This window comes from Pinus tabuliformis, chromosome 9, assembly GCF_031772625.1.
Source record: "Pinus tabuliformis cultivar Carrire ecotype Pingquan chromosome 9, CPIR1, whole genome shotgun sequence".
NCBI classification, from domain to species: Eukaryota; Viridiplantae; Streptophyta; class Pinopsida; order Pinales; family Pinaceae; genus Pinus; species Pinus tabuliformis.
In genome coordinates this window covers 217,845,180-217,869,324 of record NC_142307.1, presented here as the reverse complement: position 1 = coordinate 217,869,324, position 24,145 = coordinate 217,845,180, and the positions used below count along the sequence as shown (strand labels likewise).

At 38.8% G+C, this 24,145-nt stretch overlaps 1 protein-coding gene across 3 annotated transcripts in view; it reads left to right on the top strand.

Annotated features, from left to right (window-relative positions):
* The window catches only part of LOC149147938 (acyl-CoA thioesterase II), a 304,813-nt gene that overhangs the window by 140,656 nt on the left and 140,012 nt on the right, over nt 1–24,145 (top strand). For 2 of the 3 annotated variants that reach the window (XR_016262313.1, XM_089438379.1), the window contains exon 7: nt 20,787–20,864. The exons of the other annotated variant lie outside the window; for it this stretch is intronic. Coding sequence is in view for 1 of the 2 variants with exons in the window: in XM_089438379.1 (XP_089294505.1) it covers nt 20,787–20,864 (78 nt within the window). In the remaining variant the exon portion in view is untranslated. The remainder of the gene's footprint in view (nt 1–20,786; nt 20,865–24,145) is intronic. 3 annotated transcript variants of the gene reach the window in all.

Below are 24,145 nucleotides of genomic sequence, written 5' to 3'. Positions count from 1 at the left end.
ACAAAGGCATTCAGAATTTACATTCCTAGCAGTAGGAAGATAGTAGTAAGGCGAGACGTGAAGTTCATGGAAGACCGAACTTTCAAGAGGTCTCGTGGGATGCTTGCAAGTGATCAGAAATAGTCAGCAAAAGCTCCTTTAGTCCAACAACAAGGGCAGCCACAGGAGCATCTAGTGGGACAAGCAGGAGCACAGTCACAAGGGTCAAGTACTGTGACCAGTATTTCCTCAGGTGCGAGTTCTCAGCAGATGGAGCAGTAGAGACAGGATGAGGAGGAGTTGGAAGAACCTCCCACGACTAGTGGTCGAGCCAGTAGAGAGGTTCATTAAACATTAAAGGATGCAAACGAGTTTATTGAAACTCCTAGGATGAGCAAGAGATAATGCACACCGCAAACAACCTAACAGATACAAGCATTGGTAGCTCAGGTTGTAGAACCTTTTGGCTTTCAGGAGCCCGCATAACATCAAGTGTGGATAGATGCCATGGTAGAAGAGTATAGCTCTATTATGACGAATGATATTTGGGAGGTAGTGTTGAGGCCTGAAGACAAATTAGTTGTAGGTTCGAGGTGGATCTATAAGATCAAATATGCGGTAGCTGACAGTGTGGAAAAGTACAAGGCTAGGTTCATGGCAAAGGGGTATGCACAAAAGGAAGGGATAGATTATGAGGAAACCTTCGCTCCTGTTGCCAGATACACTTCTATCCAGTCAGTTATATCTCTAGCAGCTCAGATGGGATGACAGATTCACCAGATGGACGTCAAGACAACCTTCTTGAATGGAGTGATAGAGGAGGAAGTGTACATAGAACAACCAGAGGGCTTTGAGACTCAGGAGAGGCGCACACATGTGTGCAAATTGAAGAAGGCTCTATATGGGCTCAAGTAGGCTCCCAGGGCATGGTATGGTAGAATTGACACCTACTTGCAGCAGATGGGGTTTGTTAAGAGTGACGTAGATCCCAACCTTTACTATTTGATGGTAGAGGATGAACCACTCATTCTAGTTTTGTATGTGCATGATCTATTCTTGCGATGATCATCAGGGCTCATAGAGGATTGCAAGAGGAACCTGGTAGCAAAATTTGACATGAAGAATTTGGGGTTGATGCACTACTTCCTAGGATTGGAGGTGTGGCATAAGGATGGGGAGATCTTCCTTGGGCAAGGAAGATACACTACAGATATTTTGAAGAGGTTCAGAATGCAAGATTGCAGACCTATGTCCACACCCATGATTACCAATTGGAAGAAGATAGATGCATCAATTGACAAGGATGTCGACCCCACCTTGTATAGACAACTCATTGGGTCTCTCATGTATCTGGTCAACACTAGGTCATATATTTGCTTCGTAGTCAATACCCTTGGTCAGTTCATGGTGGAACTAAAAATGGTACATTGGGAAACAACGAGGCATACTCTGAGGTACATTTGAGGCACAATCGAGTATGGGTTGAAATATATTCGAGAGGATGACGTCAGACTTTGTTGGTACACAAATGTAGATTGGGTAGGCAGTTCAGTGGACATGAAAAGTACCTCTGGGTACTGCTTGAGTGTTGGATCAGGGATGGTTTCTTGGCGTAGCAGGAAGCAATAGTCAGTAGCACTGAGCTCTGCAGAAGCATAGTATATGGCAGCTAGCATAGTTACGTGCGAAGCTATATGGCTTCGAAAGCTGCTAGTAAGGTTGTTTAGGCAGAGGATGGAGGCAACCAATGCCTATTGTGATAATCAGAGTTGCATAAACCTCTATGAGAATCTAGTGTTCCATGATAAACCGAAGCACATTGATATTCATTGTCACTTCATCAGAGATTGTGTACAACAAGGAGCAGTCTAGCTACAATATGTTCCCACAGAAGAGCAGGTTGCAGATTTACTCACGAAAGCTCTAGGGAGAGCTAAGTTTGTCTATTTCAAAGAACAAATGGGTATGGTGGAGAACCCGTTTCAGTAGCAGGGATAAGCTATTTTGGATGTTGCGGATGTTGTAGTTGCAATAACAACAAATGAGAGGGAGTTGCAGTGCAGACGTAGTGTTGGTAGCAGTATATCAGGGTCAGCAACAACACAGATGCATCATATATCAGATTTGCGCAGTGGTTGGTGGGTAGCAGCATCCAGACATCAGCGGCGTAACAGGAGATGGTGCAGAGATAGAGTGTTGCTACAGGAAGCAGCAACGCTAGAACACATTCCTCGCTAAGAGGGAGTGTGAGTTTTTGTAGCATTGGATGTGTTCTAGCCACAAAATTTTGTGGAGAGGCTAGAATACACGAGATCTCCAAAACCCATAAATGTTTTATGGAAATTCTGCCTAGAAGTGTCTCAATTAGATTATTAACCAATTTTAAATATTTCCCAAGTTTAAGGTTGACGCAGGCATCTCAGCGCAGTGGTTGGGGAAGCTAATTTAGAGGCATAAAATCGCTGTGGGGTTAGAGAAAATTCTCACAACATTTTGCCAGTGTTTTCTTCAGAATAGATTGCCAGCTAGGCATCTAAATTATTGTACTCAGAATCGCTATTGAACATTAATAATAAAACCATCATCTGCTGCACCGATTTTCCCAAGTTTGGTTTCTCGGGGACAATTGTCCAAAAATAATTGTCTCAATTTTGTTGTGTGTGTGCTAGAATTTCTTAGTTTCCAGTATTTTATTTTCCGCAGTGTTTTTATGGTGAACATTGCAGCTGTGAATTTATTCATTATTTGCCGTAGTAAATAAATTGCAGAATTAATTTATGAGTTAGAAGAATAACCTCAAGTAGCTACAATAGATAAAATTTCACAAGCCCAAGCGAAGATCTATCTTTGAAAAATACTTTTCGCCCCTCAGTTCATTTATCAGCTCTTTAATCCTTAGAATGGGGTCCCTGTTTTTTATTGTCCTTTTATTAAGTGCATGATAGTGCACATACTCAAGGTGCCATCCTTCTTCTTAGCCATCACAATTGAGGAAGCAAAGTCGCTGGAACTAGGATGAATGTGGCACAATCTTAGTAGCTCCTTGATAACCTTCTCAATTTCGTCCTTATAGGCCTTGGGACGATGATAAGGTCTTGTTATAACAACCTATAACCCCTCTTCCAACTCTATCACAAGCTCAAATCCTTGTTCGGAGGTCTACTTGGAGGAATGTCAGCAAAAGCTTTTTGATGTTTGCTGAGCAATACCCGAGTGTCATTTGGATATAGTCGAGGTTGCTATGACTGTCTTTTATGAGAAATGTAGCACCCTATTGCCAACTCTATGTCTCCATGCCACAACATTGCCTCCATACTCTGACATGAGACTATCTCGGGTGGATATTGATTCATGGTCTTCAAAACTAACTTTTTGCCATTATGATTTGGAAACTCCATCTCCATCCTTCTCTAATCAATAATGTATATCCTGATGGAGTAAAGCCACTTACCCTGAGTACGACATTAGTATCCGGTATGCCCACCACAAAGAAGTCATCTGTTAATGTGTAGTTCCTAATGGCTATTTTTAGCTTGGGGATCCATTTAGTGCACTTCATTTGATGATTGCCTGCTGTGACCACAGTTAATCAATCAAACTCGTCCATCGTAATCTCCTTCCGATCCACCAACGTTGCATCATTAAAGTTGTGGGATGGCTCACCGTCAATCAACATTGTTACCTTCTATCCCAACATGACCCCCCCCAACTCTGAATTCATGATACCTGAGAAGTCCTAACATAGATGCAATAGCAGGGCCTTTAGTCCCAAGCTGATATGACTCGTCTACTGTAGTCAGATGCCCTTGCTCTTGTATCTGTCTCTGCCTTGACTCCTCAACCTCCTCATCACTATGGCCAGTAAAGGAGATCCAACGGGACTAGGATACGAGGCTAATCACCAAATCAAACATAAGAGATAAGAGTACAAACCTAGCCCACTCTTTCCGCTAAATCACCCCACCAATCCATGCCCAAAAGTGTCCGTGATAAGTAAGGAAAGTTACTCAACTATACCAATGAAAAGCAATACCTTTGGGGTTGGGAGGCCCACCTTCAAACATACAATCATAATAGATGGGCGAGGGACTACATGACTAGCTCAGGTCACAGAGATAATGACACATCGAGCTATTTGGTGGCTACAAGGGGCTGCTGGCTGCCGGTTGACGACCATCTAGGAGAAAGATTTTCTCCTATACATACTACCCACAGGTAGTGGGTAACAAGTACCATCAGGGTTTTAAGCTCTTACACTAACCCAGGGATCTAGGTGCGTATCCAAGGTTGGAGCTCCATGACCAATGCCACCCTCCCTACTTCGGGACCTAGACATCAACACATAGGCCAGCTAAATGTCCTCCCAAGCATCTTATTGCCACAAGATGCTTCGTCTCTCCTAATTAGATATATATCCACCAATCCAAGAATGCTTCAAATGTTCAACCTTTTCACAGAGAAATTGTTAAGTTATGGTATGTTCTATGCTTAGAGTAGTTTACTTATTTTTCTTATTATTATCCACAGATTAGCAATCACATGTATATTAAGTAAAGTGCGGATAGAGCATTAAACGATCGACAGAAAACAAGCCAAGACACGAGACATAAGATGTGGCGGCTAGCCAGGGACAAACCCCAATATGGGGAAACCCTTTGATCAAATCTTCTTTTATCTTCAATAATTCAGCAGAGAGAAATAGTACTGTTGTCGCACAGATTGTCACAACAACGCTCAGACCGGGGGTTGTCACCCTGATCCCCGGTCCCTCCGTTTAAGCCTGTCTCCCACGGCTAAGGGGGTTAGACCCTATGAAGTGACGAAGACCAACTGTCGACCAGTTGGTTGGGAGACACGATATGATAAGCACTAAATGGATTTTGTGAAGTTAAAAGACCATGAACAACAATCATTTATCATCAAATAACTTAGAACAACGCAAGATATCTCTTTAAAACCACAAAATTCTTATAATGACCAAAGCTCAATAACGATATCCAGTAATTAAAATTTTTGAAGAGATGAATGCTTTACACAACCCCGCAAATCATGAATCATTAACCAGATATCACATTTATGCAGCTAAATCTTCAAGATGATCATTTGTGTGCAGACTTGCATAAATCGAAAATTTAAATCTCAGCATAAAAATATAACGCGACTAGCTGGGACTAAATCTGGCAAAAATTTTCCACAATATTTTTATGCTAAATCTAAATCTATTTTTTTTTTTTTTTTTTTAATTAATTAATTTATTTATGAATTAAAAGAAATTTAAACTAACTGAACTAAAAAAAATAAATAATAAACAAAACCTAAAAATATCTAAATGTAACCTAATCTAAAGTTATGAATGAGACTACAAATTTAAATCTAAGACTAAACAAAAAATAAAAAAAAGATCTAAAGTCTAATGAACAAAATTCGATTTCTAATGCTAAGACCCTAACTAACAAAAGCTAACACCTGAATACGCGAATGTACATATCTCATAAAACTAAGTTTTAAGCAATCAAACATACGTCTAATAAGACGCTGAAGGATAATATCGTAACCCTGATTCAACGCAAAGCAAAACAAGACTGAACGCATAATTTTTTTTTCCGACAGGCACAGGTCACAGCGGCGTGTTGACAGGCTCGAGCTCAGAGATATGATGGTCATAACATGTACTTTCAGCAGAGATTGACAATTCAAAAACCGTTTTAGAGCTTACCTGAGGATGCTGAGTCGAAAGACTTCGATTAAGATCGATTTTCTTACCAGGCTTTTGCTGGAGCAACAATGGTTCACGTGAAGCTTTTCTCCTAGGCTGAACGCCCACATGCATAACACCCCGATGCAGAGAAAAGAACGAGATTTTGAAGCGGCTTTATGCCAGAAACCTGATACTTTCTTACAATATGCCCACCACTGTTCAAAGCGTGCAGCCAAGAAAAATGCGTGGGTATTTTTTAGGTTTTGAGTGCCAAATCAAATGCCTGCGGTTTGATCTTGAGAAAGTAGTCACAAAGGTCGTTGCTCAGTTTGGACGACAGGCCCTGTACTTGTTATGCTGTTGAATATCTGATCAACGACAATGCTCTCAGAAATTCGTGCTTCCTTATGGCGGCAGATAGAAGGTAAGTTGCAGGTTGAAAATGGCACGATCTTTTGCAGGGCGTTTGGAGGCTGCAAAACCCTGGACAGCGAAATGATAACCCTGCAACACTTAATTTTTCCTCCAGATATTATCTCAGGCCTGTAACCTGCAAATAGAAAACAAAAAAAACCCGGAAGATATATGCAAAACTTTAAGGTAAAACCCTTCAAAACTAACCTAAAATCACAAAAATTCACAGCTCTAGAACAACCAGATTTAGCAATAACAACATTAATATTTTCAGAATATTAGAAACTTCAAATTTGCTGTGAAAAGGCTAAAAAAAAAAATCTCTCATGCAAACCAGAAAAGTAAAGTTAAATGATTAACCCAGGGTAACAATTAGCTAGGCTCTACATGGAAAAGCTTGTGGGAGTTCGCTGGTTCAGCCTAGAACTTCCCCAAACGTCCACCAATCTTCTTCAGTAAGGGTTTTCTGCACAGCTTAAATCAACCATCAGTAAAGAGAGCAAAAATGATGCTAGATCTCAAAAAGCAATGGAGATACCTGCCATTACTTCAGAAACTCTAACACCACTCAAACCCTAGCAAGTGAACAAGATACCTGTGCTCACAATACTCTAAAAATAAGCTGTTATTGATGGCTGAAAAAAAAAAAATGCAGAAAATAAAGCAGCTCACAGCACTTCCAGAGAGTAACACCAGCCAGATTTGAACCCCAAAGTCTTCTTTTATTAACCAGAAATAGATTACAAGAGAACTTCAGCACAAGACTCACAGATCGAATGATCTCAAATGACTCCTAGCACCCTATTTAAAGGAAAAGATCCCAACGGCTAGTTCGAGTGATCCATGTCGAAATGATCTCGACCGTCGATGAGGATCAAGACATCTCTTAATCTCATCTGTCGAAATTGTTAATTCATTAAAAAATGAAATTTTGCATGTATTTACTCAAAATATTATTATTTTATTATTTTTTAGGGTTTTTGCTTTATTTTATAATTTTTTTATTTTTATTATTTTTTATTTATTTATTTATTTTTTATTTTTCAGTTATATATTTATTTATTTTAAATTTTTAATTCATTTTTTAAATGGACCCTCGAACTTAGCCTTTGGAAAAATCACCTAGGACCTAGGACATGAGGGGATTTAAAACATTTTCCAACCCTCAAGACACTTTACATCATGACTTTTACAATTTTACATCTTAAGGGGAAAAACCCATTTAGCATAGACCCTCATAAACCACCCAGTTCTGCGACACCACTATAATCTAGCAGATTTACACACTAGGATTCTCCTAAGATTCTAGTGACAAAATCCATCCCGGCTTTGGGGTTAGGCTGAAGGAAAACTCTGCCGATCATGGATCAGTGAAACGAAAAACCTTCCGGGACGTAGATTATCACTTAGAAAATTAGGTCCACCTAGGCAATTTACAGACATGACTCATATTTGCTATGATTATTTACAATTTATACATGCAGACTGGGTTTACAACATAAATCGATCAAGCGGCTGATGACTGGAGGATGGCACGGTCATGTCGATCAAGCGCTATCCCTTTTTGCAAACAAAAGGGGGGGTACTGCTATGGGCAGTTGACTGGTAGTGGTCAACAAGTACAAAAATCTTATTTATATCAGCAGCAACAAACCCTAGATCAGCCCTAAACTAGGGCAGTGAATATCTGTCAAATCGACGGTCGGATCACCTTAATTCCTTCACCAAAAAATGTGGCCTTCCAAAGAGAGTCAGCGTCACCCACTGCATAGTCCAGAGAGAGAGAATGCTGGTCAACGCTGGTCAAAGTTTTGATATGCAGTTTGCAAACCCTAGAAAATTGCGTCCTTCCTTCCCACGTGTGAGAGAGAGACTTTTCTGCGTAGGGGAGAGAGAGAGACTCTTTTCTGCGCAGGAGAGAGAGAGAGAGATAGATGAAAAGTGTGTGTACAAATGAGGAGGAGACATCCTGTATTTATATGCAAATGTTGATGATGAATAGATGCGTCTGTTGGGCTTCTGAGCCTACATAAGTTGCTGGCCGACTTTGACAATTAGTCCATAATCAAAATAAATTCATATCTCCATAAATACTTATCGGAATCGGATGATCTTTAGATCAATACTACACCTCTGGATTAGAGGAATCTAGTAAAAATATTATCATCCATGAATAAGGTGACCCACATGAAGTTTGGCCCTAGTTGCCAATTTTAACACTCCCTCTCATCTAGGGAGAACTTCATCTGCAATCTATTGGATTGTCACTGCTGTCCATCCATCAAATGCACTGACCTATATGGCTTGACCCTACTTGCTCTACTCTGCTTTGCTTTGCTCTGCTTGGTTCTTCTCTCCTTTGCTCTGCTCTGCTCGGTATGTATCATACCATCCTCCATTGACTCGAAGTCAGTCTCAGAGTGTGTACCACTCTCACTGGTCCCAGACCAGTATCATTGATCCCAGATCAATGAAGATCATCCTAGCATAGGGAGTACCGTAGATACAACGATGCGTCCATCGATACTATTATGGTCCCTCTCCTCATTTCCCTGCTCATTGATCAGATGAGAGGTACTTCCCATGAGTCCCAGACTGCATGGGTAGGATGCCTCGACAGGAGAACTAATCATCTTGTCCACAGGAGAGCGAATCATCCTGTCCAGTGGATGCCATGGAGAACTAATCATCCTAGGCCACATGAGAACGAATCATCCTGTTCCACAATCGCCAAGGAGAACACATCATCCAGGCCCATAGGAGAACTAATCATCCTGGCCCACAGGAGAACGAATCATCTTGTTCCACAATTGCCATGGAGAACACATCATCCAGGCCCAGAGGAGAACTAATCATCCTGTTCCATAGCCGCCATTGAGAACGAATCAGCCTGGCCCACAAGAGAACTAATCATCTTGTTCCATTGTCGCCACGGGGTGTCACAGGGGAAGGTTGTAACTTTTACCCTGTACAAAGTGCAAGGGATGGTGAGTCACCCTGTGGTCATATGTCGCTCCAAGAAGTATCCCGTGCCCCCCTAGAGCTCCCAGAGCTCATTACATCATACTTGACCCTCATCAGAGGGTCTCTGAACGACACCAAGTCGTTCTCGGAAAGTCAGGAATTTGACCTTTCCTAGGGGCTTTGTCAGAATGTCGGCGACCTGTTCATCTGTACCGATATGTTGGAGCCTTATTGCTCTTCGCTGCACCATATCTCGAATATAGTGGTACCTGATATTGATATGCTTGGAGAGATCATGAAATACAAGATTTTTTTGATAAACGGATCCCGCTCTGGTTGTCACATAGAATCACGGTGGTATCCAATGTAAATCCAAATAGCTCACTGAAGAGCTTTTGCAACCAAACAGCCTCACAGGAGGCCATGCTAGCAGCAATGTACTCTGCCTCGACGGTGCTCAAAGCCACCGACTTCTGCTTCCTACTCATCTAGGATATCGAAGTAGATCCCAGGGAGAAACAACACTCGGAAGTGCTCTTATGGTCCACCACACTGCCTGCCCAATCAACATCAGTGTATCCAAGTAGTCTCACATCTCCAGCAATGTATCTTAACCCATGAGTAATTGTGCCACGAAGATATCTCAACAGATTCTTGGCACCAATCCAATGTATGTGGTGAGGTTCAACCATATGTTGACTCAACATGTTGACTGCAAAGCATATATCTGGACGGGAGTTCATTAAGAACATTAATGCTCCAACGAGTTGACAATACTCCGTGGCATTTCGTAAAACATGTCCAACAGCACTACCGCTTAACTTTTTGAAGTCAAGCTCCATCGGGGTAGTTACGGGTTTGCAGTCCACCATATCGAATCTTTCCAATATCTTCACCACATATTTTCCTTGAGATAAGAAAATTTCCCTTGTCTTCTGCCAAAATTCAAGTCCTAGGAAATAGTGCATCAGTCCTAGGTCGTTCATTTCAAATTCAGAAGCCAACTCCCTCTTACATTTGTGAATGAGAGGGTCTGCACCTGTTAGAAAAGGTCGTCAACATACAGCACCAGTATGAGAGGTTTGTCATCTTCAACCTTAAAGTAAAGGTTAGGATTGGCTTCACTCCTAGTGAATCCGAGCTTCATCAAGTAGCTATCGATCTTCTCATACCATGCTTGGGGTGCTTGCTTTAGCCCATAGAGGGCCTTCTTCAACCTGCACATGTGAGATTTTCGATCATAAATCTCAAATCCTTCGGGTTGCTCCACATAGACCTCTTCTTTGATCAAACCATGCAAGAACGCGGTCTTAACATCCATTTCATGTAGGTTCCATCCTTGTGAAGCCGCAAGGGCTATGATCGAGCGGATGGTGGTATATCTGGCAACAGGTGCAAATATCTCGTCATAGTCTATACCTTCCTTCTGGGAGAAGCCACGAGCTACAAAACGAGCCTTATACTTTTCCGTACTTCCATCAGCTACATGCTTTATCTTGTAAAGCCATTTAGAAGTGACAATTGTCTTGTACAGGGGTTTGGGAACCACTTCCCAGACAACATTCTTCATAATAGATTCATATTCTTCAGTCATATCATCCTTCCATACTTGATGCTTGACGACATCTGAGAATGATGAAGGCTCATTTTGAATGACCATGCTCATGATGGTCAGGTATCCCTGATACCTGTTTGGTTTCTTACTTTCATGGAAGGTTCCTCGGGATGCAGTGTGTCCTTCGGCATCATCAAGTGTCCCCCTATGCCATGAAGGCCTCTTCCTAGAATAGGAAGGCTCAGGTGGAGGAGGATCAATAGGATCCATGGGTTCTTCCACATCGAGCATTGTTTCATCATCTTTTTCTTTCGGTTCCCTGGTGTTAGCTTCTTGAGAGCTCCTCACAGTAAGAAGATTGTTCACCTTGCTGAGAGCCATATCTTCGTCAAAGGTGACATCATGACTAATCACGACTTCCCTTTGACCGGCTACATAGATTCTATAGCCCCTAGTATTTTCACTATAGCCCACGAAGATTCCTTTCTTTCCAGATGTACCCAATTTATTCCTTTTCTCTTTCGGCACATGAAAATATATAGGGCTTCCAAAAATTCTAGAATGAGATACATCAGGTTTCTTACCGGTGAACATTTCTTCAAGAGTTTTGGAGCCCAATGCTTGATGTGGGCATCGGTTTTGTACATATATGGCGGTGTTTGCAGCTTCGGCCCATAGAAACTTCGGAAGTCTTTGATCATGGAGCATAGCACAGACAACTTCCACAATCGTACGGTTCTTCCTTTCTGCCACACCATTTGGTTCAGGAGTGTATGGTGCAGTAGTCTCCCTCTTAATGACAGCCTCTTTACAAAAGTCATGAAATTCATTAGATTAATATTCAGTCCCATTATCAGTCCTTAAGATCTTGATCTTCTTTTCGGTTTGATTCTTGATCAAGGCTTTGAAGTGTCGAAACCAGGAGAACACTTCATCCTTATTTTTCAAGAAGTATATCCAAGTCTTGCGAGAACAATCATTTGTAAAAGTGAGGTAATATGAATATCCTCACAAGGAGTTCACAGGCATCATGCCAGATATGTCTGAGTGAACTAACTGCAATATATCGGAGGTCTTGTTTTGGCTTGAGGGGAATGGTCCCCTTTTTAGCTTTCCTTTAGCACATCCGAGACATACACCTTCTTGCTCTAATCTGAACTCGGACATCCCGGTCACCATTTTTCTTACATCAGGTAGAGTTTTATAATGAAGGTGAGCAAACCTCCGTTCCCATAGTTCAGAGTGAAGAGATGTGTCACAAGACATGACACCTAGCGGACTTCCTCCGACTTGATATAATGAATCAACTCGAAACCCAAGAATGAAGGCATCTTTAATATTGTTTTTCCATACACGTACCTTGCTATCGCTGAAAGCCACCTTGTAGCCTTTGTCTTCCATTGCCGAAATGGACACTAGGTTCTTTTTGAGATCAAGTACATATAATACATCTTGTAGGTGGATTGTATTACCTTGATTCAATTTAAGAGAGACATTGCCTACACCTTTCACGGGATATTTCATATTATCTCCAAGGACAATTTCCAGGTTGGTTTCTTTCTCTATCAGATTATGGAGAACTTCTTTGTGACCAGTGAAGTGCCTTGAGGCACCACTATCAATAAGCCAATTTCCCAGCGAGTCCGGAAGAGCAGAGGTAGACAGAGCAGTTGGTAGATAATATTCATCCTGCTTATTGTCAACAGTGTTAGATTCATACCTGGAATTTCTTGCCTTCTTGAATGGTTGTCCTCTTCCTTGATTTCCGGCATTCCTTTTACCTCGGGCATTTGACCTGCAATTTCTTTGATTGCCTTGAGAGGGATTTTGATCGTCATCCCATTGTGAGTTCCTTTTATTAGGACACTCCCTTGCATAATGACCTGGTTTATTGCAATGGTAACATTGTTCTTTTCTTCCACCCTTTGGTTTAGACTTTCCTTTGGATTTAGCCTCGGAATTGTTTCTTCTTTTAGCATGAAAAGTAAAGGCAACGGGATGACTTTTAAGTGTGGGCATTTCCTGTTCTTCCATTCTTGCTTCTTCTTGAATGCATCTTGCCATTAATTCCTCAAATCCAGGAATTACATTATTGTTGAGGAGAGCAGTCCTAAATATATACCATTCAGATGGTGGTCCTCCAAGAGTTGTGAGTGCCATTTCCTGTCAGGAATTACTTCCCCAATAGATAGGAGATCGTTCTTGATCTCGGTGATTCTTAAGAAATATGCTTGCATATTTTCATCTTTGCCCTTTTTAATTTCCTTAAGCTTATTTCTAAGAAACAGAACTTGATTTGCATCATTAACTTTAAATAAACTCACCAGTCTATCGTAGATTTCCTTGGAGGTGTTCAACTCAGAAACATAGGCCACCAAGCACTTGTCGATAGAGTCCCGAATGATCTTCTTTGCTTTGACTTCTCCCTTGGTCCATTTGTTCCTGGCAACAACGGATGCATTTGATGGAGGCTCAACAACTCCGCCTCTCACATGGTCCAACACTTCTTGTTCCTCTAATGTTAGATCGAGAGACATCTTCCTTCCGTGGTAGTCAGACTTCTCACGGAGTTTGTCTTCAGCAGGGAAGTGTGTTGAGGACCCCATAGTTTTTTTTCAGATAGCCTTGCCAACCTTCTCTTTGGTGATTGCTCTTGCTCTTGCTTGGGCTTTGTCTTCACCTCAGCTCTGATACCATGTTAAGTTATGGTGTGTTCTATGCTCAAAGCAGTTTACTTATTTTTCTTATTATTATCCATAGATTAGCAATCACATGTATATTAAGTAAAGTGCAGAGAACATTAAACGATTGATAGAAAACAAGCCAAGACAAGAGACACAAGATGTGGCGGCTAGCCAGGGATAAACCCCAATATGGGGAAACCCTTTGATCAAATCTTCTTTTATCTTCAATAATTCAACAAAGAGAAATAGTGCAAAAATCTGATTTATATCATCAGTAGCAAACCCTAGATCAACCCTAAACTAGGGCAGTCAATATCTGTCAAACCGGCGGTCGGATCACCTTGATTCCTTCACCAAAAAATTCAGTCTTCCAAAGAGAGTCAGTTTCACCTACTGCGCAGTCCAGAGAGAGAGAATGCTGGTCAACACTGGTCAAAGTTTTGATCTGCAGTTTGCAAACCCTAGAAAACTGCGTCCTTCCTTCCCATGTGTGAGAGAGAGACTTTTCTACGCGGGAGAGAGAGAGAGACTCTTTTCTCTGAAGGAGAGGGAGAGAGAGATAGATGAAAAGTGTGTGTACAAATGAGGAGGAGACATCCTGTATTTATATGCAAATGTTGATGATGAATGGATGCGTCTATTGGGCTTCTGAGCCTACATAAGTTGCTGGCCGACTTTGACAAGTAGTCCATAATCAAAATAAATTCATATCTCCATAAATACTTATTGGAATTGGATGATCTTTAGATCAATCCTACACCTCTCGACGAGAGGAATCTAGTAAAAATATTATCATCCATGAATAAGGTGACCCACATGAAGTTTGGTCCTAGTTTCCAATTTAAACAGAAATCTTGCACAATCACAACCCCAATCAGTAACAAACCTTCAAATATATATATATATATATATAGATAAACACAAACCTTTGGAGTCCTCAATTATGGTGATGTTACTCATATCATCATCAAGTACAATTTGTCAGAAGTTTTCTTCTTCTTTTACTTCTTTAGTAGCATCAAATACAACCTCAATACTTCTCAAGTCTTTTGTTTGCAACTTCATGAATTTGTCTAAAGTACTTTCATTCATTCTTTCTTCAAGGTATTCATTATGCTTGTCATAATATGCCCTCCCTCTCTACTGGGGAGATATACCCTTTCTTTTATCCAAGCTCCCTCTCAACTTAGGGAGATCAACAACTTCCTTCTTTTATAATATCAAAGTAACTTTTTGAAGCTTCATTTCTTTGATAATCATAATTCTTATAGCTTCCTTCAGCATGGTTATCATTATTATCATCTTCAGTTATGAACATATTCAACATCTTGAAGATTATGTACCTGCAAGTTTTTAAGTACAACCAAATACAAATATATAGAAGCGTGAAGCTAACTATATCAAAATCATGTCATTACATTGGAAGCATCAAAACATTCAAGCCTTTAGACATCAAATACCTAAACCTAGTTAGGTTCATAATCAACAAGGGTCACATCTTTTATATATTTCAACATCTTGCTAGGTTTTTTGTCATAAACCATAGATGCCATCTTCAACGACTCAACTGAAATGTCAATCTAATCATAAAGTTTCAATAATGTGCTTTTAGAATCACATTTCAAACTCTACTAGAGTTTGTTTCAAACCCTAGATTTCATCATTAAAACTAAATCATATCAATAATCGAAAACAATATACTTCTACAGTTTCATTGTCATGCCCTAGAATATCAACCTCTGTTAGGGTTTTGTTACAAACCCTATATTTCAAAAACTAAAACATGTATATTAATACTCGAGTTAGCATACTAGCATTTCATCTCTTATATCAATTCCTTTCTATGAATTCTTTGTAAACTCTAGATGCAAACACCAAATTCTAGAATTAGATAACAATTTTGACCAAGCTAGGGCTTCGATCATACAAAAGAATATACACCTAGGGCTACATTATTAACATTGACATACCCTTAACATTCGAAGGCTAGGGTTTTTACAATGAACCCTAAAGGTTAGGGTTTCACAAAAAATTGAACAAATGACAAGAGATGATATAATAAGGGTAGATTCAATCTAATGATTAATCATCCAAACAAGAATCTTTAAGATTCAAAACCCTAGACATAAAGATGTTAGTATTAGTAATGTAAAGCAAATTTCAAAAGAAGAATGATCATACCTTTTGTATGAAGAAAGGCTTCAACAAATCTTGTAGTTTATGACATACCTTGAGTTGTTTCTTTAACAAACATTGTAGGACATCAATTCTTGAAGGGCTTCCTTTGCAACAAAGCTTATTTTATGATTCAAGCATTTCCTTTGAAGTTTCCTCCATAACCTTCGTGTATTCTGCAAGCTTTCCTACCAAGAAAAATATAAAGAAAGGTTATTAGTATACAATACAAACAAATCTCGACGTGAGGAGGAAACCAAACATGAAAGATGAAATAAAGAACAATATACTCGTCTTTTGGTAAAATGTTGAAGGCTCCCTCTTAATCCAATGTTTCTGAGGGATGCCTACAACTTATCAAAACAACTTCAAGAATTTTTAACAAGACATATTAGATCTATTAATCCTAAAAATCAAAACATAAAAGAAAACATTGCAAAACTTAAAGTAGAAGGATATGCAAGGGATGATGTCCCTAAGAGACTTTAGCAAATAAGTCTTTGATTTCAAATTCTTCAGTATTGTTTTTCTTGGGTGGAGATTCATCAACAACATTTGCATTTTCTCTTTCTCTCTTCTTGTTTCTTGGATTTTCAGGACATTGACTTTTGTAGTGTCCCATCTTATGATAGTTGTAGCATTCAATCTTTGATAGATCAACTTTCTTCTTTGGTCCTTTGAATTTCTTGTATCCTCCCTTCCTTTTGTGATGAGCATAGTAGGCATTGGAAGTGTTGTCTTCTTCATCCTCCTTGTTATTTACTAATGAGATGCGGGCTTCTTCTTGACTGCATGCATTCCACATTTGTTCAAAGGTTGGTGTATCCTTCCAACTGCTAATTCCTGATGCAAAAGAACTCCAAGATTTTGGTAGACCTAGTAGTGCAACAATTACAAGTTCTTTCTCTGGTACAACTTCATCAATTGCTTGGAGTTCATCTCTTATTCTAGATATCCTTACAAAATATGATGACACAATATCATCTTTTGTCATCTTTATTGTCCTTAGTTCATTCTTGAGGCTAGCTATCTGACCAATGTTCTTGATGGTAAATAACTTGGAGAGGGCTTCATACATTTCTTGAGCAGAGTCTATATTGGATATGTATGGGATTAGATTGTCCTTCACTCCATCTACTATTAGATTCATGGCCAAGATGTCGGTTTCCCTGAATTTCTCCTTTCCTGCATCATTTGTAGGTTTCTTAACTTTTCCTTGAACAAGATCCAAAACTTTATGCTTAGCAAGAATAAGATCTATCCTCTTCTTCCATGCCCTATAGTTGGAGGCTCCTTCTAGCTTGTTTTCAGACTTCATTGTCATGTCTTTGTTATGAACATAAATTATGTAAAAATAGATAATAAATATAAAATAAATAATAAGTAATTAACTAATGGTTAGTTTGTTAGTAATGAAAAGGCATGTCTTAGAGACATGACCATTCGTGGAAGGGCACTTGCCTAGGTTTATAAGCAGGCCCTCATTTTCAATTGTAATCATCCTAAATCAATTCTTTTATAGAACATACAATTTACAATTACTATCCTACAATGGTCATCTTTGTCTTCGAAGTATTTTAAATATTTCCACTGCGTATATGACTTTTGGTCGTTACAGTCTTCTTGTCTTGATATGAATAGTAGAGCTTCCTCTTATATGATCCTTTCCTTTGACCCTTCCAGTGGATTTTCAAGCTGCCTTTTTCTTCCTTCTTCACCTTAGTTTTGATACCATTTTAGAAAATCAAAAAGGCAGAAAGATTTTCTTATATTGTGATATTCTTATTATCTTCCCTTTATGTTCTTCTTTTATCTTTGTTTCATCAAGCAATCATCAATCAAAACATGAGATCAATGACACCAGTTGTAGGCACTCAGCGAGGGCTAAAACCCCTCTAGGGGAAAACCTAGTTGAACTCTTCCACTAATCAAATTGAGATAGACCAAGACCTTAGACTTGACAAAAGACTCTTCTCACTCCACCAAGTCATCCCTCAAACTGTTCTTCCAGACACCAAAGATCACCTGCAACAATACTGCATCAATATTGCATCAAAGACAAAATTGTGGCCCAACTACTTCAGAATTTCGGCCCAGCCTCAGCACTGCAATTTCGGCCCTTCCAGCAGCCAATCAACTTCACACGTGTGAGATAAAGAGAGAGAAAATTCGACTTATTTTGCTTGCCAAAGACTTCCTTCAGCGTCGCTAGGGTTTCCTTCCTCTTCCTTGAATTTCACACCCTTTTACTGCTTCCAGCTACTGCAGATCGAACTTCTTGAGTTGATGCTCCAAATGAGGTCGAATAGCTACCAATATTTACTGAATCTGTGAGGTTGAATTCCCTTGATGAGGCCAACTTGTCCAAGTTGAGGCTGACTTGGTGGAGGAGGCCTAGAAGACTTAATTTACGTAAAAATATTTTTCTTTCTGGACTCAAGAAGCCCAAGAAGGGTCTATTAGATTATGATAGGGACAAGGACTCTTGACACAAACCCTAGAAGCTTGCAATGGAGGCTTTGAACTATTAACCATTGACCCAAGCATGAAACCCATGCTTTAATGAGTCAATAAAATTTCTTTTTCTTTCTTTTGATACATAAATTACATTACGAATTTACGACTCAAATACAATTATGATGACCAACACTAGTTACATTTTTCAACAATAGGGACATTACAAGTTAGGGATTTGGGCTTGATGAAGATTATAAAGGAAGTCTATAGAAGAGGTGAACATAGAACTCAACTGAGTGAGTCATCACAAAGAGAGAGTGGTTTTCTCTAACTGTGAGTGGGAATCCAGGAGGCCGATTGGAAGAGATTGCAAGGCTGAGTTGTTGGAGGGAGATTGATTTGATCTGGAGGAGGGGGAGTTGATGGAGGGCCAAGTTTTCCTAGTGCACGATAGTGGCACACAATGAGCGTGCATCTCAATTTTTCTAGCTGAGTATTTGGGCAGATTTTTTCAGTCCGATTTGCTCCGGAGGCTGATTCCCTAGAGGTCGAATTCCTTGGACGAATTCATTCTGTGGGAGCGGAGTTATAGGTTTCGGATATTGTATTTTCCCTGTATCACTATGGGTCGAAAACCCAAATTTTCAAAATTAATAGATGATGGAGAATTGTTGTGGGTGAATTATTTTTGCAACGTGTGATTTATTTCTGTAAGTTAATTTCCATTGCATATATTTATTTCTAGAAGTTAAAAATACCAGTTATTTTATTTTTCGGTGATTTAGTGTTTATTTGGGTAAATAAATAAATTGCTAAGGATAAAATAAATTGCTGTGAGAAAATAAATCTGGTTGGTATTCGAAATTTAACAAAATTCATGAAGTAACCTCTTATTCTTGCAAGGAGAGTCTTTGATTTCGAATTATTGGGGGAGGAGCCTTTTTGTAAATAAGAGACGAGGAGAGAAGAATCCCTTATTATAGTTAACTTGGTGACTCTCGAGTGCTGTCCGGGGCTGCTGGCTAGCCGGATGGAAGAGATGATGGGATAAAAAATTCTCCTATGGGGTCACCCACTTTTGGTGGGTAACATGCCAATTCATCTCAGATCATCAAGGGGCTGAACATACACCATGTACCCGAGTCTCATGAAGCACCCAAAGCATTTAACACTTTTAGAGTAACCTTGAGAGTTAGTAATTACATGTTGGGGAGAGGTTGATTTCATTTCTATATTTGTCTTAAGACCCAAACAATTTGGATTAAACTAACATGTTGGAAGGTTATTGAGTTTTGCATTTTCTTAAGAAGATTATGCTAAACTATATCATTATTAGAATAAAGTGAAACTTAAGCTATATGAAACACCTAGTTTGGCTTCATCTTAGCACCTGAAAAAACAAGAAAAACCTAGAAATGCTGAAATGGTACGAAATGCCACTAGTCATATTGTACTGTGTTTCCAAATTTGAAAAAATTATATGGTATGGTTGATACCCGTTTTAGGCACATGACATTTCCAAGATGTTTCATTCTTTTCCTATGATGTTTTAGACACATTTTTTAATGTTTCTGGGCCCACCGAAGTGCCCATGAGGGTGTGGTACCCATTGGAAAATATCGCCCTATTTGTGTTAGTGATACTTTAAGACAAAGTAGAGACAGGGAATTGAGCTTTAAAGAGTTTGTCACCTTGGTAATTAATGGTAGACTGTAGTATTAAATTCCTAAAGTAAATGATAGAAAGGGTAAGATAAAGGTGAATGGCAACTTTTAGATAAGATAAAGGAGGATGGCAGCAAAAGGTAAGATAAAGTAGAAGTAGAATATCAACTTTTAGGTAAAAGATAAATGAGAATATCAACTTTTAGTCAAGTTTTTAACATTACCATTAATTGTTTCAGGATGTTTGAGAGTGGTTCCAACCTCATTAAACTTCATCTGGAGAAAGTAGAAGTTCATATCCCATTTAGAATTCAATGGACTTGAATAGTTTTCAGGATTTCAAGGTTGGCATGACTGTAGCATTTTCACTAGATTCTATCATGTATGAAGGTATGGATTGACATTTGTCAATAAGACCAAGCTATGGGAGTTTGCATCTTGTAACTATTTGTTAGAGTTAATATACAATGTACATGGATTTCTTTCTAAAATTCCATTTATGTGTATCATTGTTATTTTCTTGCTTATCTTTTTGCAAGATAGTGTGCTACTTCAAAAAAAACTATATGTTTCTTGTACTTTTTATATGCCACATTTCCCTTTTATACCCATTTTAGGAGGGTAACATTTTAAGGCGTTCTTGTTTTGCAAGCTTGTACACATTTTGCTGGTTCGTGCAACTTAGATTGAAATATTATGTTCCCACTAAGTTATTGAACACTGAAAGTAAGTGAAATGGAAAAGAGTAGAGTTTCTGGGAAGAAAAGATGGCTCAATAGTGATCCACATAAAGTCTATGGAATCTATGTTTTTTTCAATGTGTTTTTGGGTGGGGAGATCCCTTGTCTTGGGGGGTTTCTTCTACTAGGGACGTCTCTTGACAAGTTAGTGATGTCCTCAATAGCCGAGGACATCATTGTACCAATCCTAGGCACTCATCTCACAATGTAAGGGATGCATCCGCCTTCAATCCACACACATTCTAAAGTAGTTTTGTTGATCATGATTGTTGACATTCAAAATTCCATGATTCAACATCTTGCTATGCAAACAATGGCCATCAAGAATCGATATCTTGTCCAATGGCACATACACTTGCAATTGGAGCACTCCTGAATGGCAAAATATTAATAGAATAATAAATGATGGCATTATGTATTTTGTTCTAATTCTTCTTTTTCTGTTTTCTGTCCAAGGTTGACATATTTCGTGGAATAACTTTACCAGATGCCCCAATGTTTGGGAATGTTTTTGGGGGACAATTGATTTCCCAGGTACATTGTGGTCAAATTTCCTTGTTCTTGGTTGACTGAAATTTTTTACCGTCCATTAAAGCACTGATGTATAACATTCTTTTGATTTATTTAGATAGATCAACCTTTAGCGCTGGTTATATGTTTTTGGTACGCATTTGGGAGTTACTGTATTTGGTTAAAAATTCTTTTCCGATGTTCTCTTGGAAGCATGAAAACATCTTTATTGTTGAGAATGTTCTCAATATTTTAGAAGCTCATTTAAATTGTGAAAGATTACAAGGTGTCAAAATTTTGAAACTTGCACTAGACCACAAATGTATTTTTCATGCAAGAATGCAATAGTATTGAGACCTTCATTGATAAATTTGTTTGTAATTAGTTCTTTTGGTTTGTCTTAACATAATTTAGTTACTACACGTAAAGGGTATTTAAGTTTAAAGTAAACATTCACATCAATAACTTGAAAAATATAAAGACCTACATTCTTCCTTATTGAACTAACATTCTTGACTATGTATTATATTGTACACATAAAATAAAACATTTTTACCCAGTTCTGAACTATCAATATTTGAGTGTTCTTGCATTTTCTCTATATCATTGTTGATAATGCTTCTTTTATCTCAAGGATGATGAATATCCTATTGGTAACAACTTAGTATTATTATGCTTGCCATTTTTCAGCACATGGTTTTCTTGCCATTTCTGTTTGAGTCACAAATAAATATGTTTATAACACAATGTTTTATTTTAGAACAGCTATAGGAAACATTGTTACCTGGTTGCAAGTACCATGTTTGGTATAATTTTGTTTTGAGGACATGTCTTATATTATACAGAAAATATATTTAAAAACATAGGTTAAATCAGTGTTTCTTTGTTGGTAAGTTTCTCTAATTTGTTTTGTAGCGACTTCTTTTCATTCTTTAGCTACTTAATTTGTGTAAATAAACTTTGATTATGATCCCTGTTATACACCAAAGAATGGGTAAACCCATAAGAGAATTTTTTTCCTTCTTTGGACAACCAGCCAGCCAGCAGCCCTACATTTGCTTAGTACATGGTGATATGTCATATTCCTCCACCATTTTCACTGGTCATACACCTCTTACCATTCGGAATTCCTTTCAAGGAAGGTGGGTCACTATTTGGCAAGTACTTCAACCATCTTGCAATCATGTGCTTTTACTTAATGTTTTGGGCATTCTGGCATGGATTAATGGGTAATTTGGATGATTGATCAATCTTGAATGTAAACCTGTTTGCTCACTTTAGGTTAGTTATTGACCCTATTCCAGTGGGACCTCCTCTAAGGCCTTATGGTTATGGGAGGAACACTACTTAAGAGACTTGGATTGATATAGCATGTCCATAACCTTTCCATACTTGCCACTCTCCACCATTCTCCTGATTTCATATCCATCCTTTGAGTTTGTGGTCATTGATTCATTGGGATTGGCACCCTCATATCCTCATCCTTCAGTTTGGGCCAAAAACTTTGCCTGGAGGTTGATGCAGCTAAAAGAAAAGAAAAAAACATAAAATGCCCACAATGAAAGAAAAAGAAAAAATGCAAAAGATGGCCGGGACATTTATTAGTGTGTGAGTAAAAGCCTAGCATGATCTCTACCCCCATCATTAGCCATTGCCTAGTTCCTGAGCACTTGATGCTCCATTACATAATAAATGAACACTTGCATGTGTTGAAATTCTATGGCAAGTACAATAGAATAGAATTTTCTGCCAGATAATTACTTCCTAATGATTTTCAAACAATATTTTATGCCATTGTTATTGTTGAATAATTATACTTAGAAAATCTCAATATTAAATGCAGTGGAAACTGTAAAGATCATAAAAAGACAACCATGCACAATAGAGACAATAATTTTTAAATTTTACCTTGGGAAACCCAAATTTGGGAGAAAGCCCAACAACTTTTCTTAGGAGAAATTATTCTTCAACAAGGTTTACAAATTAACATTTTCTCTAGAAATATGTGCCAATAATCCAAGTCAAATATCAGTGAAAACTCAAACCTAGTCAACCAACAACAAAATAATGTTGGTCAAATCAGTCAAACCAACTCGGTTAACTCTAGTTAAATAGTCAAATTCTTTAGTCAACTTGGCGTGGTCAACTTCAGCCCTGCAGTCAACTTGACACTACAGTCAACCCACATATGCAACCTTCCTGTGGTCAATCTGTGGTTGGTCAAACCCTGGCACATGCGACCTTCTTGCAGTCAATCTTTCAAACAACTGTTCACACGTGCCACTGGTTAGATTGCTGGTCAAACTTGACCTTCACATGTGTAGCCTCAAGAAGAGAAAAGAATGATAAGAGAGAAAGACTTGCTCTTGGTTGGTGTTCAAATGAGACATCACATGATCTTATTTATACATGTCAGAGGGGTGTGACCAGTGTTTTTAAGTCCGGCCTAACTAACGGGTTACCGGTCTAATTGACTGAAAAACTCGGTCAGGAAGGCAATGTGGCAAAGTTTTGGCCCTAATTGGTCCTAACCGTCCGGTTAAGGACGGAATCGGCCAGTTACCTGCCATGCCAGCCTCCACCATTTGTATTGCTGGTTTGTTTGTGGGGATCCTATCTCTGACATGATTGGAAACTTGGAAATGAATTGTTTGAGGATGACGAGCATTCTCTCTCATCACTTGAACCATATATGCATGAGATTTCAGATCCAAGGAAGAAAAGTGTGACAAAGGCCTTGTTGTAGCACCCCATGTTTCTATTAATTAGTATGCATGTAATCATGTCTCAAATGAAGCACATTGTGATGATGAGATACACTTGCATGAAGGCAAGGGTTTGGTAAGTCATATTCCCTTCCAAGTTTCTGAATTTAGTAATGATTCTTTTGGTGATTTGGAGAGGGTATATTTTGTAGAAGAACCCTGAAGATGAAAACCTTTTAGGTGTTATCATTCCCTCATGTAATGAAGAGCATGACGACCAAGAGGATGAGGATTTTGACACTTTTTTGATTGTAAGGCATACATGGCATTTGTATTACTGGTTTGTTTGTGGAGATCCTATCTCTGACATGGATATTGAGAGTTTAATAGAGAAATGTCTAATTGGCATAGTCAGTTACTCCAATTCCAATTAGCGTCAAAGACCATCTCATGAAGCACAGAGAAAGCATTGTAGGGTCTATCTTTGATGATCTTAGAGAGCCAAACATGGTGGAGACAGGTGAACCATTTTTCATTATTAATGAACAACCATATCTTTTCATTGTGGTGATCCAGTGCAAGATAAAGGGTTTTTTATGG